Source organism: Belonocnema kinseyi, chromosome 9, assembly GCF_010883055.1.
Source record: "Belonocnema kinseyi isolate 2016_QV_RU_SX_M_011 chromosome 9, B_treatae_v1, whole genome shotgun sequence".
Classification (NCBI taxonomy): domain Eukaryota; kingdom Metazoa; phylum Arthropoda; class Insecta; order Hymenoptera; family Cynipidae; genus Belonocnema; species Belonocnema kinseyi.
In genome coordinates, this window is record NC_046665.1 from 13,108,951 (window position 1) to 13,134,040 (window position 25,090).

The window sequence follows — 25,090 nt, forward strand, 5'->3', positions numbered from 1 at the left end:
TTTAATATGAGATTTTAAAGGATTTGATATATATTAGGATATTTTAATAGATTCCAAGGCATTTTCAATTGATTTCAATAATTCAGTATGAGATTTTAAAGGTTTTGGAAGCTTTTAAGGTATTTTTAAACTTATAAGGAATTTTCAAGAGCTTTCAAAAATTTCAAACGGTTTTAAAAGATTCAACATTTTTCAGGATATTTTAAAACATTCCAACGAATTTTCAATTAATTTCAATAATTTCGAGCGATTTCAAAGAATTTTAACTTTTTTTTTCTCATATTTTTTTTTGGTTGTTGATTCATCGATTAGTTGGATCAATTTGTTTTCTGAAAATGTAACTATTTTGTAGAAAATTTATTTTCTTTTTGGTTAAAAATTAATTTTTTTTAACCGGAAATTTAACTATTCTATGTTTAAATGAAAAGTGATCGTTTTTATTTATAATTTTTTGTATTTTTTTGAATACTCTTCTTTCTTGGTAGAAAAGTAATCTTTGTTATCGAAAATTTAACTATGATGAAACATTAATTTTTTGCTCAGAAAATTAGTCTTCATGGAAAATAAATTTCTTTTGTGCAAAGTTCATGTATTTTATTAGAAATGCCTTTTTTTAGTATACAATTTAGCTATTTGGGTGAAAATGTAATTTTTTTATTTAAAATTTTACTATCATGTTAAAAACAATTAAAAAAATTTTTTTGTTCAGTTATGTATTTGATTATTTGATTATATATATCCATATTATGTACACCTGGAAAACATAACCTGAAAATCGACATATGCATGAAATTAAGAATCACGCAAAAGATCCAAATCGCCAATTTCTTCAATTTCTTTCAAATGGGGAGCAAGATATAAATAGAAGACCACCGAAGTCTTCCGAAGCCTTCAGATCGGCAATCATCGTACAGCAGAACTCCGAGGTCGAATCGTGCATTTTCGGCTTACATACGAACTCACAGTGGTAATCATGCACTTTCTGTTTTGCGGCTCCCAAACGGTAGGTATGGTGGGGGTAAATTTCATCCACGATCTGGCAGCTCTGCCTTTGCGTTCGAGAAGATGTGACAATGAATCTACTAAAAACTATTTTTACAGTATACCTTACACAATAATACACACTTCGAAATTAAAGTTTATTCATAATAATACAAATTATTGAAATACATTTGAGGCAGATAAAAGTAAATGTTTCTAGACATAAGCATACATATAAACCAAAATCGAGCTCGATAAGTCTCTAAAAAATATAATGTCTTAAACTAAAATTTAATAATGAAATTTGAAGTAAGAGTTACGCTAACGGCTATAGACTATTTTTAACAGTGACAGTTTAGATCTAATCCACTGTTCGGTGTTCGGGGTTTTTGCGATCCTAATATGATAAACAATCAATATTTTAAATTAAAAAAATTTGGTTTTGAAATTTGGTCATACCTGGCTTGGAAAAGCAGCATAAGGGACACAGCTAAGTACGCGGTCGCCATGTACATCCAAACATCAGTAGATAGTGGTGATAAAAAAGAAAACAAATTTGGCTCCTTGTCTTCTGGTTGACTAAAGAGAATGCTTATACCTAAAAAATGAATAAAGTATTGGTATTTGAAAAATACTTTGTGAGGCATCAGGGAGACAAGGCTAACACATTTCTATAAGAAGACCAGTTTGTACGCCCTATACATATAATATTAATATGAAGGATTTCAGAAAAAGTGTTGTTTGTAAGAACCCTGATTTCTGATGATAGGTCACTAGCCTGTAACTTACCCCCTTATTAATCTCGCTACACAAACAAAAGCGGCTTAAGATAAAAAGACGAAAAGTGGGATTGTTTTAAGGTATAAGAAAATTGAGACAGTATTAGAACAAGCTGGAATATAATTAAGGTTTTAATGGTGAGCAATTGTGGAACTGAAAATAAGCCACTGCATGGGCTGATAAGTACCCCACGCGAGAGTATTGGTTTTAATGTAATGCGTTTATAGATTAACACTAGCCGCAAATTCAGAACGTAAGTTTACATATAGCGTTCTCGAATATTAAAAGTTACTCGCATTTTCCAATCTTAATTGAACAAAGGCTATATATGTTGACAAATGAAAGTTTTAGCTGTTTTAAGGACATTATATAAAATACAAAAATAGAATTTAATTTGAAACCTTTTAAAGATACAGCAAAAAGGTTTATTAACAAATATATTGTGTTTGTTGAATAATGTGAGATTATACGAAAATTCACGTGCCTATTTGATTTTGAGAAAAAGGATTTTTATAATTGTCTTATATGGTTGAAAAAATGTTTACGAACATTTGGTTTTGCTTTAAAATAAAATTAGAATTCTCTTTAATATCACGAGCATTTATCTTACATTTCGCGCATATGTTAATAATATCCCAAAACAGTTAAATCAAAAATTAAGGTACAAAAATATGAAGAATTGCAAATTTATTGAATATATGTAATTGTATACTTAAATACGTACAATTAAACAAGTTGTATACAAATGCGTGTAAAAATTTACAATAGAGCTTTTAATACCCTTCATTTTTAATATTATAGGAGAATTTCCAAAATTTAGAGCAATCATAACTTTTTTAAAACCTCGAATTTTTTGTATACCCTTAAACTTAGATTTCCTGGACATAGAGAAATCAATTTGATTCAATTATCACGTATGTTTGATTTAAATACATTTTTACATTCTAATCACCGAAGGTATTTCTGTCTGTATGCCTGTATGTGAGCACGAAACTTAAAAAAAAATTAATCTATGAAATTGACCTTTAGTATACTTGTTCATTGTAAAAAACTGAAGGTTAAGTTCGTTAGCCAGCTAGTTTGGGTGAAAATTCAAAATTTAAGGTTATGCTCTTCGGTGACCACGTGACCAACCCTGGCGGACCGAAGGAATCGAATGGAGCCTCTGCAAAAAGTACACGTAAAGACTCCATTGGGTCTCCATTCGGTTCCTTTTTAAAAAACTCGAAAAAAATGCAAAATCAACTTTTAAATTGTTAAAATTCGGATTCTTCGTTAAAATTCCCTATAGAAGGTCACGGAATAATCGCAAACGTTTTTTATGCAACGGCAAAATTTAAAAAAAAAATAAGACGTATAACGCCTGTTGACTGCTCCATTCGGTCCGCCAGGGAAACCAGTGCCCAGTTATGAACATTTTTTTTCGTGTACACCTTGTTCAAAGGCAATAATATAACGCTCTCAAAAATTGATATTGAGAAAATAAGACAATTAATTTGGTTTGTATATTTATTTTGTGTGATAATTTTGAAACAAATTATCCGAGAGAATGTAAATATGCAAAATTATTTTCATTTATTTGGTGCTCACTGTATCCAAACGGATTGAGATATCATGTTTAAAATTTGACAGATTAAATAAAAAGATCTAAAGAACGTTTGTAAACATCAATATGTTTATAATTTCAAAGAAATTCTATTGATATATTGGTAAAATCGAATATTACCATTCGAGTTGTAGCACTTTGCAGATAATTTTTCATTTGATGCATTTCAGATTTTTTATTCCCGTTTGTTGAGCACTGGCACAAATTTTGGAATAAATCGTCTGAACGTTCTAAAAAATTAACATAAATAATAACTTTTATAAATTCGTTGCAAATCAACAAATAAGTATCTGCACACACATAAAGCGTCATTATTTGTTGAGAATTTTTAGCGATATCTAGTGGAGAAAAAAAAACTTTCAACGTTGATAAATTCGCTACTACGTGACCAAGTACGCTTATAAAATTTTTGTGTAGAATATATTCATTTCTGTTTGCCTTCACTACGTCTACACGGATTGAGATATCGTGTTCAGGATTTGGAAAGTTATATAAAAAGCACTAAGGAACATTTGCATATATCAAAATGTTAATAGTTAAGAAAAAAGATTTCTGGCAAAAAACTATAGGAATAGGAAAGAATTTTTAAATTTTTGTTAAAGTAGATGCTTCCATTAAAAAAAATTCCGCCAGCTTTAATTCAGTGGCGTAACTATAAAATAGAGCCCCTCCCCACGAATATGCATTTAGGAGGTTGCTTTGAAAATAACAATAAAAAGTACAAATTTGTTAACTATATTCTTTTATGTATGAAAGTGTTTTTTTTCTACAAAAAAATGTCATAACTTTAAAACGGCTCTATAAAAAAATGTCATCTTGGGCTCATTATAAAGAAAATACAAATACGTGTCTATTACATTTAATTTTTTACATTCTCATCAAGAAAAGGTATTAGATTTGTGTAAAATTTGACTCCCCTCGTTTTTGTCAAATATCCACGTTTTGAGGCCCCCTGAATCCGAAAAACAGGTTTTTACGAAAGTGTCTGCTTGGCTCTGTGTGTCAGTGCGTGTGTAGATTTTTAGTTTGTAGCAGGATAACTTTCTAAAGAATTGACAGATTGGATTGGCCTTTGGTATACTATTTTAGTGTCCTAAAATAAAGGTCAAGTTCGTTAGTCAAACATTTTGGGTGAAAATTCAAAAAATGAGCGTATTTTTTATTTTTTTTTTTAAATTTGAAAATTCAAATTTTGAAAGAAAAAAAAAAAGAATAAAAAATAAAAAATTACATTTTGCGGTTAAGCTGTGCAAAATAGGTAAAAAATTGTTAATACAAAAATGATGCAGTTTTAAAAGATCTATAGATTTGTTTCTTAACATTTTTTGATTGCATGCGTAGTTTGTGTTTTAATCGTGAAAAGCTGTATTAACAATAAAAAAATCAGTCCGCTGTGTAGGCACATTCTCATCACAACTTATGTTTTTTATTTTTATTTTTCGTCTCATGTGTGGGTTTTCAAAAAATTGACCTTTTTAAAATTATTTTGAATGTTCTTAATGCTATTTTTGATTCAAACAATAAAAAAAACTAAGAGAACAATATGCATGACAAATTAATTGATTTTTACATTCTAATCAAGAGAAGGTATTAGATTTGTTTAAAATTTGACCCCCTCGTTTTTGTCAAATGTCCACGTTTTAAAGCCCCCTAAATCAGAAAAACAGGTTTTTACGCATTTGTCTGCGTGTGTTGTGTTAAGCCTGTAGATTTTTAGCTTGTTAGCACGATGACTTTCTAAAGAATTGACGGATTGGATTGGACTTTGGTATACTATTTTAGAGTCCTAGAATAAAGGTCAAGTTCGTTAGCCAACCATGTTGGGTGAAAATTCAAAAAGTGAGTGTATTTTGAAAATTTTTGAGACCACTTTTTTTCGAAATTCAAATATTGTTTGTACGGATATTCATAGTATTTAATCAGACGAACAATTTATCCTGATGACTTTTTTCTATAAAATCAATATTTACCAGCGTTATAGCATTTACAAAATTTCAAAAAAACTCTTGAAAATCAACCTTTTTAGCCAAATAACGCACGATATAGAAAAAAGTCGAGAGAAGAAAAATATTTCTTTTTTAATGCCCTACAAGACTGTTTAAAAAACTTTTTGAATTTTTTTGAATTTTTTTGAAAAATAAAAAATTAAAATTTTGACAGCATCAAAAAATAATGGAAAATAAAAAATTAAATTTTGCGGTTAAACTGTGAAAAATAGGTGAAAAAATGGCTAGATAAAAGTTCTGCATTTTAAAAAGATCTACAAATTTGGTTTGAATCACTTTTTGATAGCATTATTATTTTGTGTTTTTATTGTGAAGACGATATTAACAATAAAAGAATTAGCCCGATGCGTGGGCACATTCTCTTGACAACTAATGTTTATGAATTTTCTTATTCTTCTCGTCAAAAAATTTACTTTTTTCACAATGTTCATAATGCTATTTTTCACGATTCGAACAAAAAACAGAATTACCGAAATATTATTCATAACAAATTAATTAATTCATACATTCTCATTAAGAGAAGGTATTAGATTTGTGTAAAATTTGACCTCCCCCCCTTTTTTTGTCAAATGTCCACGTTTTGAGACCCCCTGAATCCGAAAAACAGGTTTTTACGAATTTGCCTGTCCGTCCGTGGAAGGTTTTTTTGTTATTACGATAACTTTCAAAAGAATTGACTGATTGGATTTTCCTTTGGTAAATTCTTTGAACATTTTAAGCCAAATAACGCATATTGGGAAGAAAAATGACTTGTTTGGTTCAGAATAACGTACATCCCACAAACCTTCACCGATTTCGACAAAAAAAATTTGGAAAAAACGTAATAAGATTTCTAAGTATTTTTTGAATTGAATTATCAATTTTTTGTATAAATTTTTACTTTTTATAAGTTTCATGAAATAGCATTAGTTAAAGATATTCCAATATTAGACAATATACAAAAAAATTTGTTATCAACAAATTATTTGCTGAAAACTTTTTTTCTACGATTTTCCATGAATACATGTTTTTTCAAGTTATACTGCAAGAAATTGGAATCGAAATAATATTATATAAAAAAATTCTCTTCTGATTATAATTGTTTATATTAAAAACAAGTTTCATGTACAAATACAAAAATGAGACATTTTTCGACAAAAATATTTGTTTTTTACATTTTTGTCAAGAGAAGGTATTAGAATTGTGTCAAATTTCAGCCCCCCCCCCCCGTTTTCGTCAAATGTCCACGTTTTGAGACCCCCTAAATCTTAAAAACAGGATTTTACAAATTTGTCTGGCAGTGTGTGTATCTGTGTGTCTGTAGATTTTTAGTTGGTTAGCACGATAACTTTCGAAAGAATCGACAGATTGGATTGGCCATTGGTATACTCTTTTAGTGTCCTAAAATAAAGGTCAAGTTCGTTACCCAGACATTTTGGGTGAAAATTCAAAAAGTGAGCGTATTTTGAATATTTTTGAGACCACTTTTTTTAAATTCAAAAATTGTCTGTACGGATATTCATAGCATTCAATCAGATGAACAATTTATTCTGATGACTTTTTTTATAAAACCAAAATTTACCACAGTTATAGCATTCACAAAATAAAAAAAAACACGAAAATCAACATTTGAAGCCAAATAACGCATGATATGAAAAAAAGTCTAGAGAAGAAAAACGTTGATTTTTAAAAAAGACCCTACAAGATTATAAGAACAACTTTTTCAATTTGGTTAAAAAGTTGAAAATTCCAAATTTAATCGTACAAAAAAAGTTTGAAACCACATTTTTTCAAGATGTAAAAATTCTATGCACGGTTATTCATGGTACTTTAAAACTTAAACAATTGATCTTTCTGACTTTTTTCTATAAAAAGAAAATTGTCAGAGTTAGAGCATTTTTAAAATCCAAAAAACAAACTAAAATAAAGATTTTAAGCCAAACAACGCATGATATGAAAAAAAGTCAAGAGAAGAAAAACTTTGCTTTTAAAGCCCTACAGGACTATGATATAATGCAGAAAAGTTGACATGTTGGACAAATTCGAGTGCGAAGCACGAGATACGTGATGAGAATGTGTTCGTTAAAGCCAAAAGATAGTTCAAAATCACAAAATTACAGTTGTCGGTCCGTTCACCTTTGATTTTAACAGGTCTCTGCCCGAATGCGAAATAAATGCTAAGACCAAGTGCGGAATGCGATTGCCATCAGTCGCGTGCCGTAGGTGCGCTCAAACTCTCGAGCTAAGCTCTTTTAACGAAAGAGAATTAACAACTACAAAATTATAGTGGTGGATGTTTTGAGTCTTAATTTTAAAATGTTTGTGCAAGAATGTGCGAAAATATAAAGACAGAGCGCGTAGCGCGAGGTAAATACATAATCGAGCGCGAAGCGCGAGAACCAACTATCGCGCGCCCTAGGCGCATTCTAACTTGCGAGAACGTTTGGGAGCAAAAAAATTAAAAAAAAAAAAAAAGAATTAGTGTCTTTCTGCTATAAAAAAATAAATTTTCAAAATTTTTGACATTATTTTTAATTTTTCTAATTTCTAAATTAAAAAAAAAATCGGATCAAAAGAGAAGGATCTTCAAATCTGAAATCTAGCGCCTGGGTAGTGCTAAAAATATTATCTTCAACATCAAACATTTCAAAAAATCGCACTGCACTTTTTTCTGCGCAGTAGACAAAAGTGACACTTTTTGTAACAGCGTGAGGTGTATGCTTAGGTCATATTTATTTTCCTGTCAAATTAACAGATGAAACCTAAAAGAAATTGCACATTTATTCAATTGTGAGTTTCTCTTGTTAGTATCAATTCTGGAAGTTGGTGAGTTTTCTAAAGAAATAGTTTCATATTAATGAAAATTACTAGTTTAACCTGTGCCATGATCAAACATAAATATTTTCCTTTTACAGTCACAGGAACAATATTAAAATGCTAAGCAACTTGTTTTAGACGACACAAAGTTACATACACACGATTCATTTGTTCTTGTAAGTAAGCAATCACCTCAATTTAAAAATTATTATATATCTGCCCTATATTAGCATTTCCTTTCAATTTCATTTAAATATATACAATTTATCGGTTTATATGATCTAGTTCATTTTGAGATTGTGCCAGAGATAACGAATTTTTGAAAATCATTTTTAGACGTTATTTTAGGCCTCGGAAATAACGAAAGTATTTAAAATAATTAACACATTGTACAGATTGTTTTAATTTATTTAAATAAAAATCTTGACCTCGAAAAAGTTTTTTGAATCATTTATAAACTTAGGCTTTCGGATGTGAACATAGAATTTTACTATTATCTTCAAATTTCGAAAATTTGGTTAAAAACAAGAAAGTCAATCTTTATGGTTCAAAATTCATAATTTCGATTGAAAATCGGAGTGCTTTGTGGAAAATTCGTCGTTTAATGTTAAAAGATCAAATATTTGGTCAATTATTAACTTTTTCTGTTGAAAATTCATATTTACGGTTTGAAAATTCAACTGTTTGGTAGACAAATCGTTTTTTTGGGTTAAAAAATCATCTAATGTCGAAATTTCATCCTTTTTGGCTAAAAAGACTACTGCTTAGTTGGAAACTCTTTTCAGTATTGTTTTGTTTAAAAAATGTTCTTACCTTCTAAGCGTATAATAAATAATAAATAAATAAAATAAACACATTTTTGTACTGAAAATATAACTACTCCATATTTAGTTAAACATCTATTCTTGCATTTATCCTTTTTATTTTTCCATCCAATACAGTCTTCTCAGACGAGGCGACATTTTAACTTGATGGAATCTTAAATAGGCATAATTGTAGATATTGGGCAGATGCAAATCCTCATTGGGCACGAGAAGACAAATCGCATTATCCACAAAAACTCAACGTTTGGGCTGGAATATTTTGTGATAGAATAATAGGATCATTTTTTATCGATGGTAATTTAAATGCTCGAAATTATGTAGCTATGCTTAGAAATCAAATAGTTCCTGCAATAAGAGAGATTGCTGGAGACAATTTTGATGAGACATGGTTTTAGCAAGATGGTGCAAAACAAAACCTGAAAACTTAGCAGAATTACATTAAAGGATAATAGACGCATCAGCTCTCATTCCAACTGAAATGATTGTGAATGCTGTAAAGGCTTTCTACCACCGTTTAGCTTACTCTAAAGAAGTAAACGGAGAACAGTTCGAGCACTTACGTTAAAAATATTGAACATCTCATTCTCTATTGAAGATAAACAGGCACCCCATCGTGAGAGGCAAGGGGACTCACGCTAATCAAGTACCCTGAATCGTGACAGGCAAGCGGACTCACGCTAATCAAGCACCCTGAATCGTGAGAAGCAAGGAGACTCACGCGAATCAAGCAGCCCAATTCGTGACAGGCAAGGGGACTCATGCTAATCAAGCATCCCGAATCGTGAGAGGCAAGGGGACTCACACTAATCAAGCACCCTAGAGGGAACAGAATTTACTACGTCCATGTCGTTGTTCCTGGGTAACGCTAAAAGTAAGTCTAGTATTCTAAGAGAAAATGACAGTGAGTTAGTGGATGATACACAAGCTACCTTGCGAAAAAAACCAGACCTGAAGTTTAAATGATCTTGAGATTATCTCTAGGGCACTCCTAATCTGGAAAAGCATAAACGTCATAGTCAAGGTCAAAACTAAGGTCACTAATGGATTCGTCGTTGGAAGTTAGTTTGAGAATGACCGCAAACATTTCCAAAAAAAAATTGTAAGTAAGGATTTATTTGGCTGACCGGGGTCTTTTTGGATACCCTGTATACATATAAACTCTTTTTAAAACTATATATATTTTTAATATGAATATAAACAAAGGACCCCGCACACAATATATGGGAAAATGTCTTTCGGTGATTTTGGCTAAAACCTGGTAATATTGCAGGTGATAAGGGGCCAATGAAATATTCTCAAAATTTGTTTTATTGACTGTTTCAGCGATACACGGCACCAAGCGCTCAAAACCAGTGCATATTATATATCTGCAAAGCATTAGGAGCAAAAACAACGAAAAAATAAGAATCACACATTAAAATGTGATCGACATTACGTCCGTCTATCCCGATAATTCTCACAGCGCGCTTTTTGCAACAGCTGAACGCTTAGCGTTCAATATTTTACATTAACTCCAAAACTCACAGCTCGAGAGAAACAGCGGTGGTAAAATAACGTCAGCATCAAGTGCGGTCATAACAGTCATATTAACAACCTGCTTCCCGCAACGCAAGAACGCGAAGCGCTTAATATTTTCAATTATTTGCAACATTCACAGTTTGAGGGCAGCAATTATTCTTAAATAAGGTCAGTATCAAGTGCTATTGTGCCAATCATGTATATCGCCGACTTTCAGCAACAATCAAACGCTAAGCGGTCAATATTTTTAACTAACTGCAATATACATAGGTTGAGGTGGCAGTTGTGCTAAAATAAAATCAGTGTCAAGTGTTATTGTGCCATATATCGTCCAATAAAAGCAACTTTCGAATGCTAAGGGCTCAATATTATTAATTAACTGCAACACTTGCAGTTTAAGGGTAGCAACAGTGGTAAAAACAGGCTAGTATCAAGTGCGATTGTGCCAATTATATATATCGCGCGCTTGTTAAAATGGTCAAACTCTAAGTGTGCAATGCTTTATCATAACTGATACAATTACTGTTTTGAGTTGAGAAATGGTGCAAAGTGAGCTCAGTACCATGTGAGATCCTTGAAACATATGAGTAGTAAGGTACAACTATGGGGCGGCAGACAGCCTATCCCCACTCCGTGGCCGGCTGTCTAGACTGGCGCTTCCCCCTCCAAAAAACCGCAAGGTCATTGACCCCTGGGGGAGATGCAACACGTGAAAGATACTACCCCCACCCTGCCATATATTCCCCCCATAAATGCTTCACCTATCTCTGCTGACTCGAGCTAAAGCGAGCACGTGTATGTATGCCTATCTTATGTTTGCACACACGTTTGGAGATAAATTTCCGAGAAAAGGGAATTCCCTGCCGTCATTTCTAAAAATTAAAGTCAACGGCTATACACTAATGATTTTAACTAGGAATTAAATTTAAATATGAATCTTTTAATGTCTAAATTTTAATAATAAAGCTTATTTAATAAAGGAATGGGATGATAAATAAAAGAGATTAGGATTACATTTAAACCTATTAAAGTAGATTTATTCAGTAAATTAAAAAAAATACATCTAATGACAAGTAGAAAAACCGGTTAATAAGTTGAAAAAATGTAAAATTAGGCTTAAAAATTAAAAGATATACCCACTTAAAATTTAAAAAATATGATGATTATGATTATGATTATTATGACACGTTACACATCATAGATCCCTTATTATAATCACCACCTTGCAAACTTTTGGACTTAAAAAAAGAGGCTTATATGATGACATATGTGGCAAATTTTTTCTCAAGCCTTTTTTCCAATGTTTACACAGCTGAATTTTTATGAGATGACGGTGACAGTGTAAAAAGGTAAGACATTTCCTGTCCAAACCTCTCCTAAGTAAACACATGTGTATATTAGGATGTCATATGTGCGTGAAATTTCGAGAAATAAAAGGCAGAAAAAAAATTTATCAGCCTGCAAAGTCAACAATAACTTGTCTAGAAGAGTCAACTTCCAAAACGTTATCATATTCTACATATACTATACAGTTTACGGTGTTTGTTAATGGTTCTTTAAAACGTACCTCTATTCGTAGACATCCATGCTTACGATTTTTTTGGGAAAAATCTGGTCGCAGAGGTTTCGAATGTATTTGTGTACCATCGATGTAAAGAAATAAGAAATAATTCTTGTAATTTTGAAAGTTAAATGGATTAAGTGCTCTATTACCGTTGAAAGCTCTGTTCTCTACGAAACCGATAATTATTCTTTTAGGCAACTGTCCGAGAATAACATTATCAAGAACTTCACCGTGAATACCTCCGCGTATAGTAAGCGCTTTGACCTCGACTCTCGATATAGGGTATTTTGCTGTTCCTTGCGATAGAGCTTTTGCGTGTGCTAGTAAAATACCGGGGCTTATTTTTGAACGACCAACAAGGAGCGATACTTCCAAAATGTGTAAACTGCATGCTTTGACAGGTTCAATAAGGCAAAAAGCGTCTTTTGTACATACGAGTCGAAGACGCATCTCGACTCCGTTGAGAAGAAATTTGTTTTGATTAAAAATGTCGCAATGCAGATGACCTATTAGATCTCTTGTTGTTCCTGCACCAAAATAATCTCGACGAATATCGATGCCTGTATCTTTGCTGGTCCAATCTTCTATTTTTCCTGCAGTATCTGTAGCCCAGAGAGCGGAAGTCAGATGGCTCTTTTTGCAGCCGGACCATAATTTTGAAATGTTTCTAGGTACGCTCTGTACGCATACGCATTGTTTGGAGGAGAAACGAGTTTTTGATTGAAATATACGTCCACCTGATTGAACATCGAATGAAGCAAGTTGTTTATGACACTCACACTTTTCAAACCTCTTGCATTTGCGGAAGTTTCTGTCGGTGTTTCCAATTTGATGCGTATACTGAGCATTGTATGAGCGAGATCTATGTATTCTTCTCCGTGGCCTGGAATGACAAATTCAATCGGCGAATCGTCGGTCAGCGATGAAACGGACTTGTAATGGACACATTGCGAACTCTCAATAGATGTTTGAGTTGGTGGAAGAGAAAAAAGATCTAGTTCAGTTTTTAAACACTCGCTAGAATGTGAGTGTAAAAAGGACATTATACAATAATGTATTTTTTAACCACCAAAAATGTCCAAAATTGAACGATTTTTGTCACTACTATCTTTACGCTTTTGTTTCTTCTTTGATTTTTTATTTTTTCTTTTTTTACTACTATTGATTTTCTTTTAAGATTTCGTATTTTGTGCTCCTTTCTTTTTCTTCTTCTTTGATTTATGAGTTATAACAAGTCTCTTCCCTTTTTCAATTTTTGACCAGATTCCTTGAAACGAACGTTAAATGCCTACTTGAGAGGTATTTTATTTTCGACATCATTTAACACGTTAACACCTTTACGAAGGGGCTCCTTGCCAATTGTACGCGCACCACATGCCAGTATCGGTAGCACACGTCGAAAAAGTCCACCTAGAAAACTTCCAGTTCTATGACCTCGTTGATACGACGATCCAACATAAACTTTCATATTCACCCTCCACCTACTTGTGTTTTGTAGTAATCTATGTAATGACTCATTTTTACTTGCTCATTTAATGTATCTCTTCTTTTCTTCTTCTCTAGTGATTTTTTAAAATAAAAGTGTCACTGTCAGAGTGCCAAACTGGAATGGTAAAGGTAGCCCAACATGATCTCTTATATCTATTTCTATCGTGGGAAATTCAGCATGAAGAAGTGAAATATAATTTGGAGAGAAAAAGTGTGTAACTTGTGTGGATGCAAAAATGTAGTTTCAGATTTTGACGTGCATAATAAGTAAATGAGGGGTTTTTGCAACACCCGTGATGTGAAGTTCACAAATATCGCAGTAAATAAACATTATCTCGGGTGAACCACGCGCTGGACTTGCTGGGTGATTAGCATAATCAGGGGTATCTGATATTAATTGTTGTGGTGTAAAACCAAGTATACGAGATACTTTTTTACTAATTACAAGTAAATGACGCCACCTCATCTTACAATCGTCTTGACAAATTTTTTCAACTTTGACATAGCAATCTTCGTCTTTTTGGAAAATTAAACCTAAGTGTTCTCGAGCAATGGGTGTTTGGTTAATCGCTCGGACAAGATTGTTTACCTGTGAGTACACACCAGGTCGAAACTCGGAGACAATAGGACTAAACCATTTACCAGGCAGCATACCTGCGCTGTATATATTTCTAATAGCATTGTCATCAAGCTCAGACAACTCGGCATCCTCTTTGAGAACGTAAGGAACAGAGTATTTAACAAGTAAATATTCACCGTGAATTTTCGATGAATTCGTTTTTCATTCAAAATTCTCCTTATTTTTTTCTTCATTCACACTATTTGGTACATTTGTCATTATTGCTATACGATTTTCCATTCTATCAGATGCCTCGTGTCTTACATGAAAAAATGTTCTTCGAAATTGAATTTTTGTCAGTCCAACAGTCCAACGAGCCTGTAAACATATTTCTTGCGGTAGTTGTGTAGTGAAGCGAGTCGTCGTATTTGCGGAAAATACTTCATACTGCTATTGTCGGTAAAATTAAGTGAAATTGATTGTTATTCATTGTAATTTTTTTATATCGGTAACAGGTATCCAGGAATTCAATTTATTAGAATAGTCCGTCCACTTAACAAGTAATTTTTTATAGAACCCTTTCCTTTACTACGTATCACTCGTTCAATGATGAATTCTGATTCATTAATATCCGTATCTTTCTTCACAGCCGATAGTTCTCTTTCGTAAAAAACTACATCGATGTCATTACCAGCCAGATCTTGTAGCTCGTAAACATATGGATTTTGTCTAAGCCCTTTAATTATTCATTTTATCACAAAAATCTCCTCTGACCATCCAGCCCCATAACCTTTCGCAAAGGCTGCTTTCTCTCTACTGATACGTATGTAATCAGTGACCTTATATTTAGGCTTTTTACCATGTAAGGCTTATCTACCATACTTTCTTTGAATATTTAATCGGGCGTGTGCTGCATTTTCCAAAGTCACCTTTGATGGCCGCATTCATATACTAGAATGTCGTGAATTATTATAGCCTTGTAAAATCTGTTATAAAACATCAATATAACGATAAGTATTACTATGCGTAAAATAGCGCCACATACGTTCTTTTAGTGTACGATTAAATCATTCGACTACCGCAGCCTTAACATTTGGATTATGTATAGGGCGAAATCTTATACCCCGTGTCGATAAAAAATGTTGAAATGCTGCACCGAGAAATTCTTTTCCTCTATCGCTCTGTAGACAGACAGGAGCACGCTTTTCACTTTTATCAAGAATAACTTCGAATGCCCTTCTAACTTCATTCGCAGATTTATCTTTAAAAGACTGATCCCAAACGTATTTACTCAGCACGTCAATGACCACCAGTAGATACTGGTATCCATCATTAGAATCTTTCAAATGTTTTAAACAACTAAATCTGCTTCCCATAAATCATCTATATTTGTTACATCGTAATTTATTCTCCTAAAACGTCGATGAATTGATACGTGTAGATTATAGGAGTCTTGATATTTTAACCATTCAACCACCTTTGCATGTGAGACTCTTTGTCGCACAGCGCTTGCGAGTTATTTGATACTTGAGTAAGAGACTTCATGGGATGGGTCGAAATATATTTCTTCTAACAATTTCATGGTTTCAGAAACAATGTTCTCCACTGGCTGCTACCTCTTCTCGACCCTTGAGCTTCAGCCTAACTTGTGCTACGAGGTGTTGCTCGCTTCGTACTCCTACCTGGCGTGTCAGTAATCCCTTTGTATACCTCGCTAGCACTAATCACCTTTTCATCTTCAGTCATTAGTGAGTCATAAAGTCCAGGCGATAGTTTGGGACTGCGTCGACTACCTCTCTCTCTGGAATAGATTATATCTTCTTTCCAGTATTTCCTATTTCCGACAATCTCTCTAGACATATCGATTTCACGAAGGGTCATGGCAAACTGGTCTCGGCCCGCCGGTTTCACCTTTTTTCGCAATCTCAATGCATCGTTTATTAGATCACTGATATTTGCATTTTTTACACTTTTACCATCTATAAAAAGAGAACCATGTGAATCCCATTTTACACGTTTTTGCATATCTGGTTGACAAAGTGGCTTGAGTAAAACAATTCCTTTATTTTTGAAAGTTTCTGGAATAATTGCAATAACATCATCACTAATGTTTAAATAATCTTCCCCCTCCTCATCATCATTATAATTAAAATCACTTGAATCACTTATATTTTTATCACCCTGATTATCCTGTTCTTTAATCAGTTGTTTATGTTTCCATGTTTCTCGGGTCTGGTCATCGCGTCTGGTCATAATATTACCTGGAGTTCGGGTCGTATTATTGAGATTTGAAACTTTGTAGTTAGCACCAGAGAAGATATTATCTATAGAATTCATTGAAGAAGCGTGCTCTTTCGTATTTACAGTATTATTCTCTGAACCGAAACCTTGTTGTAGACATTTTTCTACCTGCTCACTTGGCACTAAAACCATTTTTCTCGAATGTTCCATAATTACCAAAATGGAAAAGGGATATTTACTCTTGTGATTTAGCTGAGCTGAAAATATTTGAGAGAAGACTATCAATAATAGGAGCGAGTAATAAAGGTAAAAATACACCCTTTTGAATGATAAATCGTTTTTTATTTTTCCAAGTACCCTTCGATGTTGCCAATTTCCTTAAAGTATATTTATGCTTTTCTAACTTGTATTTTGCATGCGTTTTTAAAGGTATATTTCATGCCAAAATATTTATAGCACACTCGCATATACATTTTACGAGTTTTGCATTAGCGGTGCTCAGAATCGCTTTTCGTTGATTACGATCAAGTCGACAGAGTGCGTACAATGCTGGTGTGTTTTTTCACCAATGTGTTTACGTGCACTCGACACCATTACAGACGTATAACTAGTATCTAATCAACTCGAGGTCCTCCTTTTATATTTATATTTGTCGCGCAAGATGCTGAAATTGAGCTCGGTCTCGAGGATTTTCAAAAACAACAATATAATTCGAATTCAGTGATATATCTCTTTGTCCATGTCCCTGATGAAATAAATTTTGTAAGATAAATATAACACTAAGATTTTTATGGTAACTGCATTTATTGAAAAGATCTACAATTGTATTGTTTGAAGATTCACGCATAAGATCATCGATAATTATGAGCTTAGGACGGTTATTATCGCTAGAATAATCAGTCAGGTACGGTAATCCTTCTCGAAATTCTATAGTTTTACCATATTCAGAATAACTCGACTGCCATTCTGAATAGTAAAAAAGAATACGTTCAAAATTTGTATCACACATGATATCGATATATCTCAAGAATTTTTTGACAAAACAAGTTTTTCCACAACGACTTGGTCCGCAAACCATAGCAGTGAAAGGATGCTGCCAACGAGGATCCATTTTTTATGCTAAAGTATAATTCACTATAGTTGATCATTTATAGTAAAATCACATAGTTAAAGAAAAAATGTAATTTCTGAAAAACTAACCAAGTTGTAAGCGAGATCTGTGTGTGGAACCTATCTAAGCTTTCTTTTGGTTCTACACCATCGATCCTGTATAAGCCTTTTTCGGTTCCGCGCACGGACCAGGTTTTTTAAGCTTATTTGGGATTGGTTTGCATGCCGACAATCAGCTAGTAGTCGGCATCTGCGTTCCCGGATAGCCTTTATCAGCTTATCGTCAGGCGATCTCATGCGTTGGGGGCAACCGCGCCGGCCTATAATGTGAAAATATAATTCTTATTTATATCCATCACTTAATATCTCACAAAATAACGGAAATAAAAAAAGCATAGATTTTATGGTATTTTGACTCCTTTCAAACTCTTTTTCAATTTGAACAACTAAAAGCCTTTACAGCCTCTCACAATATGCTATCTTATCTTACCTGAGCTGGGATCTTAATCGCATATACTTTCACACGCGAGGAAGGTTTAGGGAAATAAAAAATATCATATTAGCTAAAAGCATTTTTCATTTTAGTTTCAGAAAAATGGGTGCAGATAACAGTTTCAAAATTTGCTTAATAAACTTTTGTTATATTTCCATTTAAAATGCATGCATATGTCTCAAATATTACATCTATAAGCATGCATACATACACATACACGCACACACAATAGAGAAATATATACGTATAGACACACTTGTAATCGGTGATATAAATGTAGATTTTCATTTTCGACCATTAAAAATAATACAATTTATCGTTGATATTTTGTTCAAAATATTGTTTTTTAAATATGAAAAATATTTTTTCTACAACAGAATTATTAAAAACATATGACCGACATATTTTTAAATTAAATATGTGGACAGAAGCTGTTAAAAAACTTTTTAACAGTCATTAGTCTTTTTTAAATATTTTATACAGATTTTCTTTCATATCGTTTGTAATTTGAGTATTTAAAATACTTGTTATTTCGTAAATACAAATTGAAAATTTGAATTTACCAAATCTAGTGATATTTTTGACTTTACCCGTTGGTTAAAGTAGTCAAATTTAACATTTACAATTTGACGCATAAATTCACGGGAAGGTCTGTGTACTTTCTCTACCCAAAAATAAGCTTTTAATTCTTCCAAGAAAAAATCCTTGCAGAGCTTGACATTCGATAACACCCGCTCCATACGTCTGATGCGTTCATCGATGCATATGACAATGTTGACGAGACTACATTTTCTATAATCTTTTCGATTAAAATAGCTTTGGCATTATACGAAGTTGTGAGACATAAGTTATAACGGCAAATTTTAATCGGTAAAGAACGAAAGTTGGAGTTATTTTTACAGCTTTTATCCTCCAAGTAGGAAAAAATGAGATCGAATTTTTGTTGTAATTGAACCCATTCATTACGATTGAAGGAGATTCCATGAGATTTATTGTCCGAGATTCGAATAACTGGTTCAAACGAACCATCGGCTTGCATTTCCAGGCCAAGAATAATATTTTTTGAAGAAGAGTTATTCAATTAATTGATTTTTGCAAGAATCAGAGGTTTACGAGGTGAATATTTTGCTTTTTACACTGTTACACTTTCAGATGATGACATATCTGCAGGGAAAATTCGTTGGTTGACGGTAGATTCCATAGTTTGCCTTGGAGACACATGGCTGTCACATGGTTGTCTTACTCGCGTGGAGTGAGTAGATATAACCTCATACGTGTTTAACCAATAAGAATCCTTTGACTTGAAAAAGAGGTGCTCGATAGAGGTATATATTCCACGCATGCATTTTAATCTATTTTATACTCTTATGGATGGTAAAAAAATAATTTGACAGTGAATATGAGAACTAAAAATTGACGATTAGAATAAATAGTTCAAATACAGTTAGTTGGCTTTAGAAAACATCAATTGAACATATTCATTACATATTTCCATAATTTCAGCCATGGACTGCATAATTTACGATATTGATTGAAAGAGATTGTTGTCATAGATATAAGTGTTATACATATGAATAGAGAGCTGGCGGTACTGCGATGCTAAAATATTCTACAGACAGTCTTTACATCCTCCCTGTGATGGACGTGTAAATGTTTGTTAGCTATTTAGATAATAACGAATCGTTTCAAAAATCTTTTTTTTAACTTAAAAACATTTATCTGTGGCAAAGCACTTAGGATGTTCTCCTTTATGTGCAAACTCTACCACAGTTTTGTGTCTAAATATTTATGGCAGGCACCCCCGAATTCCTTTCCGATACAGGTAACACGCGATCGCTGTCTCTCTCTCTCTCTACGTACCTGTTGTACAAACACGGGCCAGACTGCAGTCTAGTCGTCCACCCTAATGATGATTATGATAGTTCGATTGGATTATGCGAGGCGTCCGTAATAAAGATTGCTATGTATTTGCAGGGTATACACCTTCTTTCAGAGAATGAACTGGCTGGTCGTTGTCGAATACTTTTGCCCATATTTTGAGATTTTATCATTTGAGAGTACACTCTGATGATGGTTCCCATGAAAAAAGTTAGAGGTGTGGCAAAGCTTCTGATTTGTCAGAAGGTCATTGCCAATACGGTTTCTCAAAATTAAAAAATTGTCTATATTTCCCACTTTTTCACAATTTTCTTCAATATGATAGGTAGTTCTTGTAAACGCCTAAATCCTCCTACTAGATCATGTAACTTTAGTGTTTTTATATATCTACCCTGTTCAGCTTCAAATTTACAGTTTCCCTTCATAAACGTGAGTGGCAACAGCTCTCATGTTTTTTCAAAACCTTAAACACTTTTTAAAAACCAGCAGCAAAATGTTCGTGGCAACAGTACTCGCCAACATGATCACCAAGTGTCGAAAGTCAGGAGACTTGCAGGAATGCGAGTTAAGGCTAGTCCTTAAATTTCTCCTAAAATTTCTCGATGGAGTCGGGATCGAGCGTGTATTGAAAGTGATTGGAGATAACGTGATTGTATGCGAGATGGTTATGGCTCGAAAAAAGGAGTTTTATGACCGGCAAATCCGACTTGATAGACTCCGAGATTTCTATAAAAATGGTAAATAAAAAATAAAAATATTATATTATTCAATATAATGATTTTTTTAAATTTTGTTTTAACAATTATAATATAATTATTATAATTTTCATTTTTTCCTACAGCTATGAGTGAGATATCCAACGATGGCGAGAGCACCATCCCTTCAAGAGCGCAGCCTTCTACATCTCAGTCGCCTGCCATTCAAGCAGCTCCAGTACGCGGAGAAATAGAAGAGGATACAGTGATGGTACATGAGTGTTTAAATCTACCGTCAATATCATCATCGTCCAATGTGAAAATGATAACACCTACGGTTCCCGATGTCATATTCATTGATGACGATAAGGAAACCGTGGGTGAAAGTACATGCGTGAAAAGTGAAGTTAATCGGCGAAATAGTGCATGTAAGATTGTCGACTTGTGCGAGAGCGACAACGAAGTTGATAACGACAGCGAAAGTGATGTGGAAAATTTGGAAAATGGATATGACCATGGCGACACTAGTGAGATGGAGGTCAGTGACAACGAGAACGACGACGATGACGACGACGACGACGATGATGAGACAATATTTGACGAGGATGACCAGGAGATGCCATCCAGTGGTCAATAATCTGAGGAGGCTGAAGAGGAGGCGGAAGAGGAGGAGGATGAGGATCAAAATATGGCTAAGGACGATTCGCATGAATTCGAGAATAGGGAGGCGCTCAAACGGTCATATGTTGAGAGGGCTGATGAAATAGGTAAGTCATTAGTTTTAATCTCTGTTAAAGAACACAAGTTGTTTTATTTTTATTTTATTTAGAATTCAGTAATTTTGGGAAACAGTGAATTTCAATGCGAATAAATCATATTTTATTGAATCAGTTTTAGAGTAAAGTTTAAATATTTTCAAGTGTTATAAATTATGACTAATAATTGTCTTACGTTGCGCAAGCATAATAAAAAATTAAATATTTTTTAAAACATTTTCAATTTATTTTTAAAATTACAAATTTATTTTTGAAAACTGAAAATTTATTTTAAAATAAAAATTGATTGAAAATTAAAGAATTTGTTAAAATTAAAAAATTATTTGAAGATTTCAAAATAAAAAAATTTACTTCAAAATTAAAAAATTTATTTAAAAATTTCAAACTTATTTGAAAAATCAAAAATTTACTTTAAAAATTTCAAATTTATTCAGAAAATTTGAAATCTATTTAAAAATTAAAAATTAAAAATTTATTTGAAAATTTCAAAATTTAAAATGTAGTAAAAAATAAAAAATTTATTTCAAAAATGTTATTAATAATTAAAATTTTATTTAAAATTAACAATTGAAAATTTATTTAAAATTTAATTTTTTAAAGTTTCGAAATTGTTTTAACATCCTTTTTATTTAAAAATAATATTTCACTAATTGTATTTTTTATAAATATTAATATTTTTATGACTTATTTTTGGGGGTAAAAATATTGTTTTCACGGTATCCTTTTGTACCTACAAACTGCGTCAACTTCTAAGCCATGCATTCAGCGAGGTCATGGTAGAAAAAGACCTTGTTCATCCGAAAGCGAGCAAGACGCAATAGAGACATATTTTAGCGGAGACGACGGTCAGGATGATTTAGAGTCTAGCCAGGGTGGTGAATTGCCGTCTAATTCCGAATTTTTAATTATAAATAGAAAAAATAAAAATTATTCACATTTAGGTTTACAGGGTAGCGAAATAGAATTACGAATCCGCTACAAACCTGACGAAACAATCTGTCCAATAGAGTGGCACGAATCGGCTGTGCCGCATACCTTGTTAATGAGGGTATTGCACTTATTGCATCTGACTTTAAAACCTTTGGATGTGGTGAGGAGCCCCCGTTTTTTGATGGTACTACACGCTTTATTGAAAAAGGTGCGGTTCCCACACATATTATACATCTTTTGTACAATGATGATCGCAATGATTATCACACTATTTTAAATTTAACAGGGGCTGCATCCTCTCGAGTTTCTTGTACACCCTGTAACAAGGGATACAATAACAGGTCTGATCATAGATGTGCACATAAATGTGAAGCCTGTCTCGCTTAGACCTCATGTTTAGAAAATTGTCCCGATAATCGTTTACCAGATACCCCCAAATGTGAAAAATTTCTTGGTCGGTTTTTTAATAATGATTGCTTTAACCACCATTTAATGCCCGGTTCGTACTCCTCCGGAAATAATGTTTGTGACACGTTGAAAATTTGCAGACAATAGGGATTATACCAAGAGGTGGCTACAGGTATGGTGATAATCAGTCTAAGGCTGCCATCGAATGGCTTATATTTATGGAAGGAGAACTTGGTGTAGAGATTAAACACGCTGTTAGGGGTTGAGTGTATCGTCTTCGTGAAGGGCCTATTGTAGACGGGTACTTTCAAGAAAATGATAACGGACCCCGTCATGTTTTCCAGTCTGGGGAATCCATCAATGAGCGTTATGCACGTACCCGCGCGTATCAATACATTGGCTTTGGAGTAAGATCACGTTCATTAGCTACTATATCGTTAAGAATAGACTACTTACATTTGAAATATATTCTATATTCTTCAATGTAAGGGTAAAAGGTGGCTAATTGTTAATTAAATTTTTAATTTTTAAACAAATTTTTTATTAAATGTTTTAATTAAAATTTTTTGGAATAAATGTTTAACTTTTAAATAATTTAAATAATTTTTAAAACAATATTTTATTTGTTTATTATACTTGCGCTAAGTAAGACAATTATTAGTTATTCTTTATAACACTTCAAAATATTTAAATTTTACTCTTAAATTAAATCAATAAAATATCACTGATTCACATTCAAATCCACTGTTTTCTCAGCGTCTCTTTTCTTATGATTTAAAACAGGAAAAACCTAACGTGAATCAGTGAAAACTTATTAAAATGATAAAAAAATTGAGCAATATTTGAATTATTCACGAATGAATTTACACTTCTATAAATCACGAGAAAAAAGTCACTGAGAATCAGTGAATTCAGAAAAAAATAAAAATGAAACAACTCCTATTTACTAACAGAGATTGAAACTAATGAATGACCTATTTTATCAGCCCTCTCAACATATTTCCGGTTTAGCGCTTCCCTTTCCTCGTATTCATTTAAATCGTTCTCGTCCATACGTTGGTCCTCCCCCTCCTTCTCCGTCTCCTCCTCCTCCTCCTCTTCCTATTCCACCCGCTCAGAATTTTGACAACTGGACGGCATTTCAAATATTGTTCAATCGTTTTCGTTATTATCGTTGTCGTTATAACTGACCTTCATCTCACGGCCGTCGTTGTCATCGCCGTTTTCAAAATTATTTTCTGTATCACTTTCCCGGTCATTATTATTGTAGTTGTCACTCTCGTAAAAATCCACAATCTCACATAGAACAATACTATTTCTGTGAAGAACTTGACTTTCCGAAGTAACAACCACGGCTTCCTCATCGTCATTAATGAATATGACATCGGGGGCAGTAGGTGTTATCATTTTCCTTAATGACGATGACAACGATGATGATCATGATGAGTGTAAATGCAAAACCTCATTAACCATCACCGTATCATAATCTTGATTCATATTTCCGCATACTGTGGCTCCTTAAACTGCAAGAGACTGAGATGGAGAAGGTTGATATCTTGAAGGGTGGATGTTCTTACTATCGCTAGATATCTCACCAAAAGCTGTAGGAAAAAATAAAAATGATTATTATAATATAATTGCTATAACAACACTTTTAGAACCATCATATTGAAAAATATAATATTTTGTTTTTGACTAACCATTTCTGTAAAAATCTCTCAGTCTGTCGAGCCGGATCTGCTGGTCATCAAACTCCCTTCTTCGACCCATAACCATTTCGCACGCAAACGCATTATCGTCAATCGCTTTTAACACGCGATCGATGCCGACTCCATCGAGGAATTTCAGGAAAAATTTAAGTACTACCTTAACTAATATTCCTGCAAGTCTCCTGATATTCTACACATGGTGGTCATGTTCGCAAAGATCGTTACCACGAACATTTTATTGCTTCTTTAAACAAGTTTTTTGAACGATTTGAAGAAACGTGAGAGCTGTTGCTTCTTACGTTGATCAAGAGAAACTGTGATTTTGAAGCTGAACGGAGTGGACATATAAAAAACACTAAAGATACATACTGTAGTGGGAGAATTTAGACGTTTACAAGAACTTTCTATCATACTGAAGATAATTCTGAAGAAGTGGGAAATGTAGAAAATTTTGAAATTTTGAGAAACCCTTTTGACAGTGACCTTTTGACAAATGAGAAGCATTGCCATTCCGCCAATTTTTTTTATGGGAGCCGTCGTCAGAGTTTAAGTTCCAATGATAAAATCTCAAAATATGGGCAAAAGTATTAGACAACGACCAGCCAGTTGATTCTTTTAAAAAAGGTTTACACTCTGCAAATACATGGCCATCTTTATTATGGACGCCTCACATAATACAATACAACTATCATAATCCTCATCAGGTTGGACGATTAGACTGCAGTCTG

At 33.1% G+C, this 25,090-nt stretch overlaps 1 protein-coding gene across 1 annotated transcript in view; it reads right to left on the bottom strand.

Moving 5' to 3' along the window:
* The window catches only part of LOC117180237 (glutamate receptor ionotropic, kainate 1-like), a 709,739-nt gene that overhangs the window by 129,341 nt on the left and 555,308 nt on the right, over nt 1-25,090 (bottom strand). Inside the window, exon 10 of the mRNA XM_033372626.1 lies at nt 1,441-1,579. Within this exon, the coding sequence (XP_033228517.1) occupies nt 1,441-1,579 (139 nt within the window). The remainder of the gene's footprint in view (nt 1-1,440; nt 1,580-25,090) is intronic.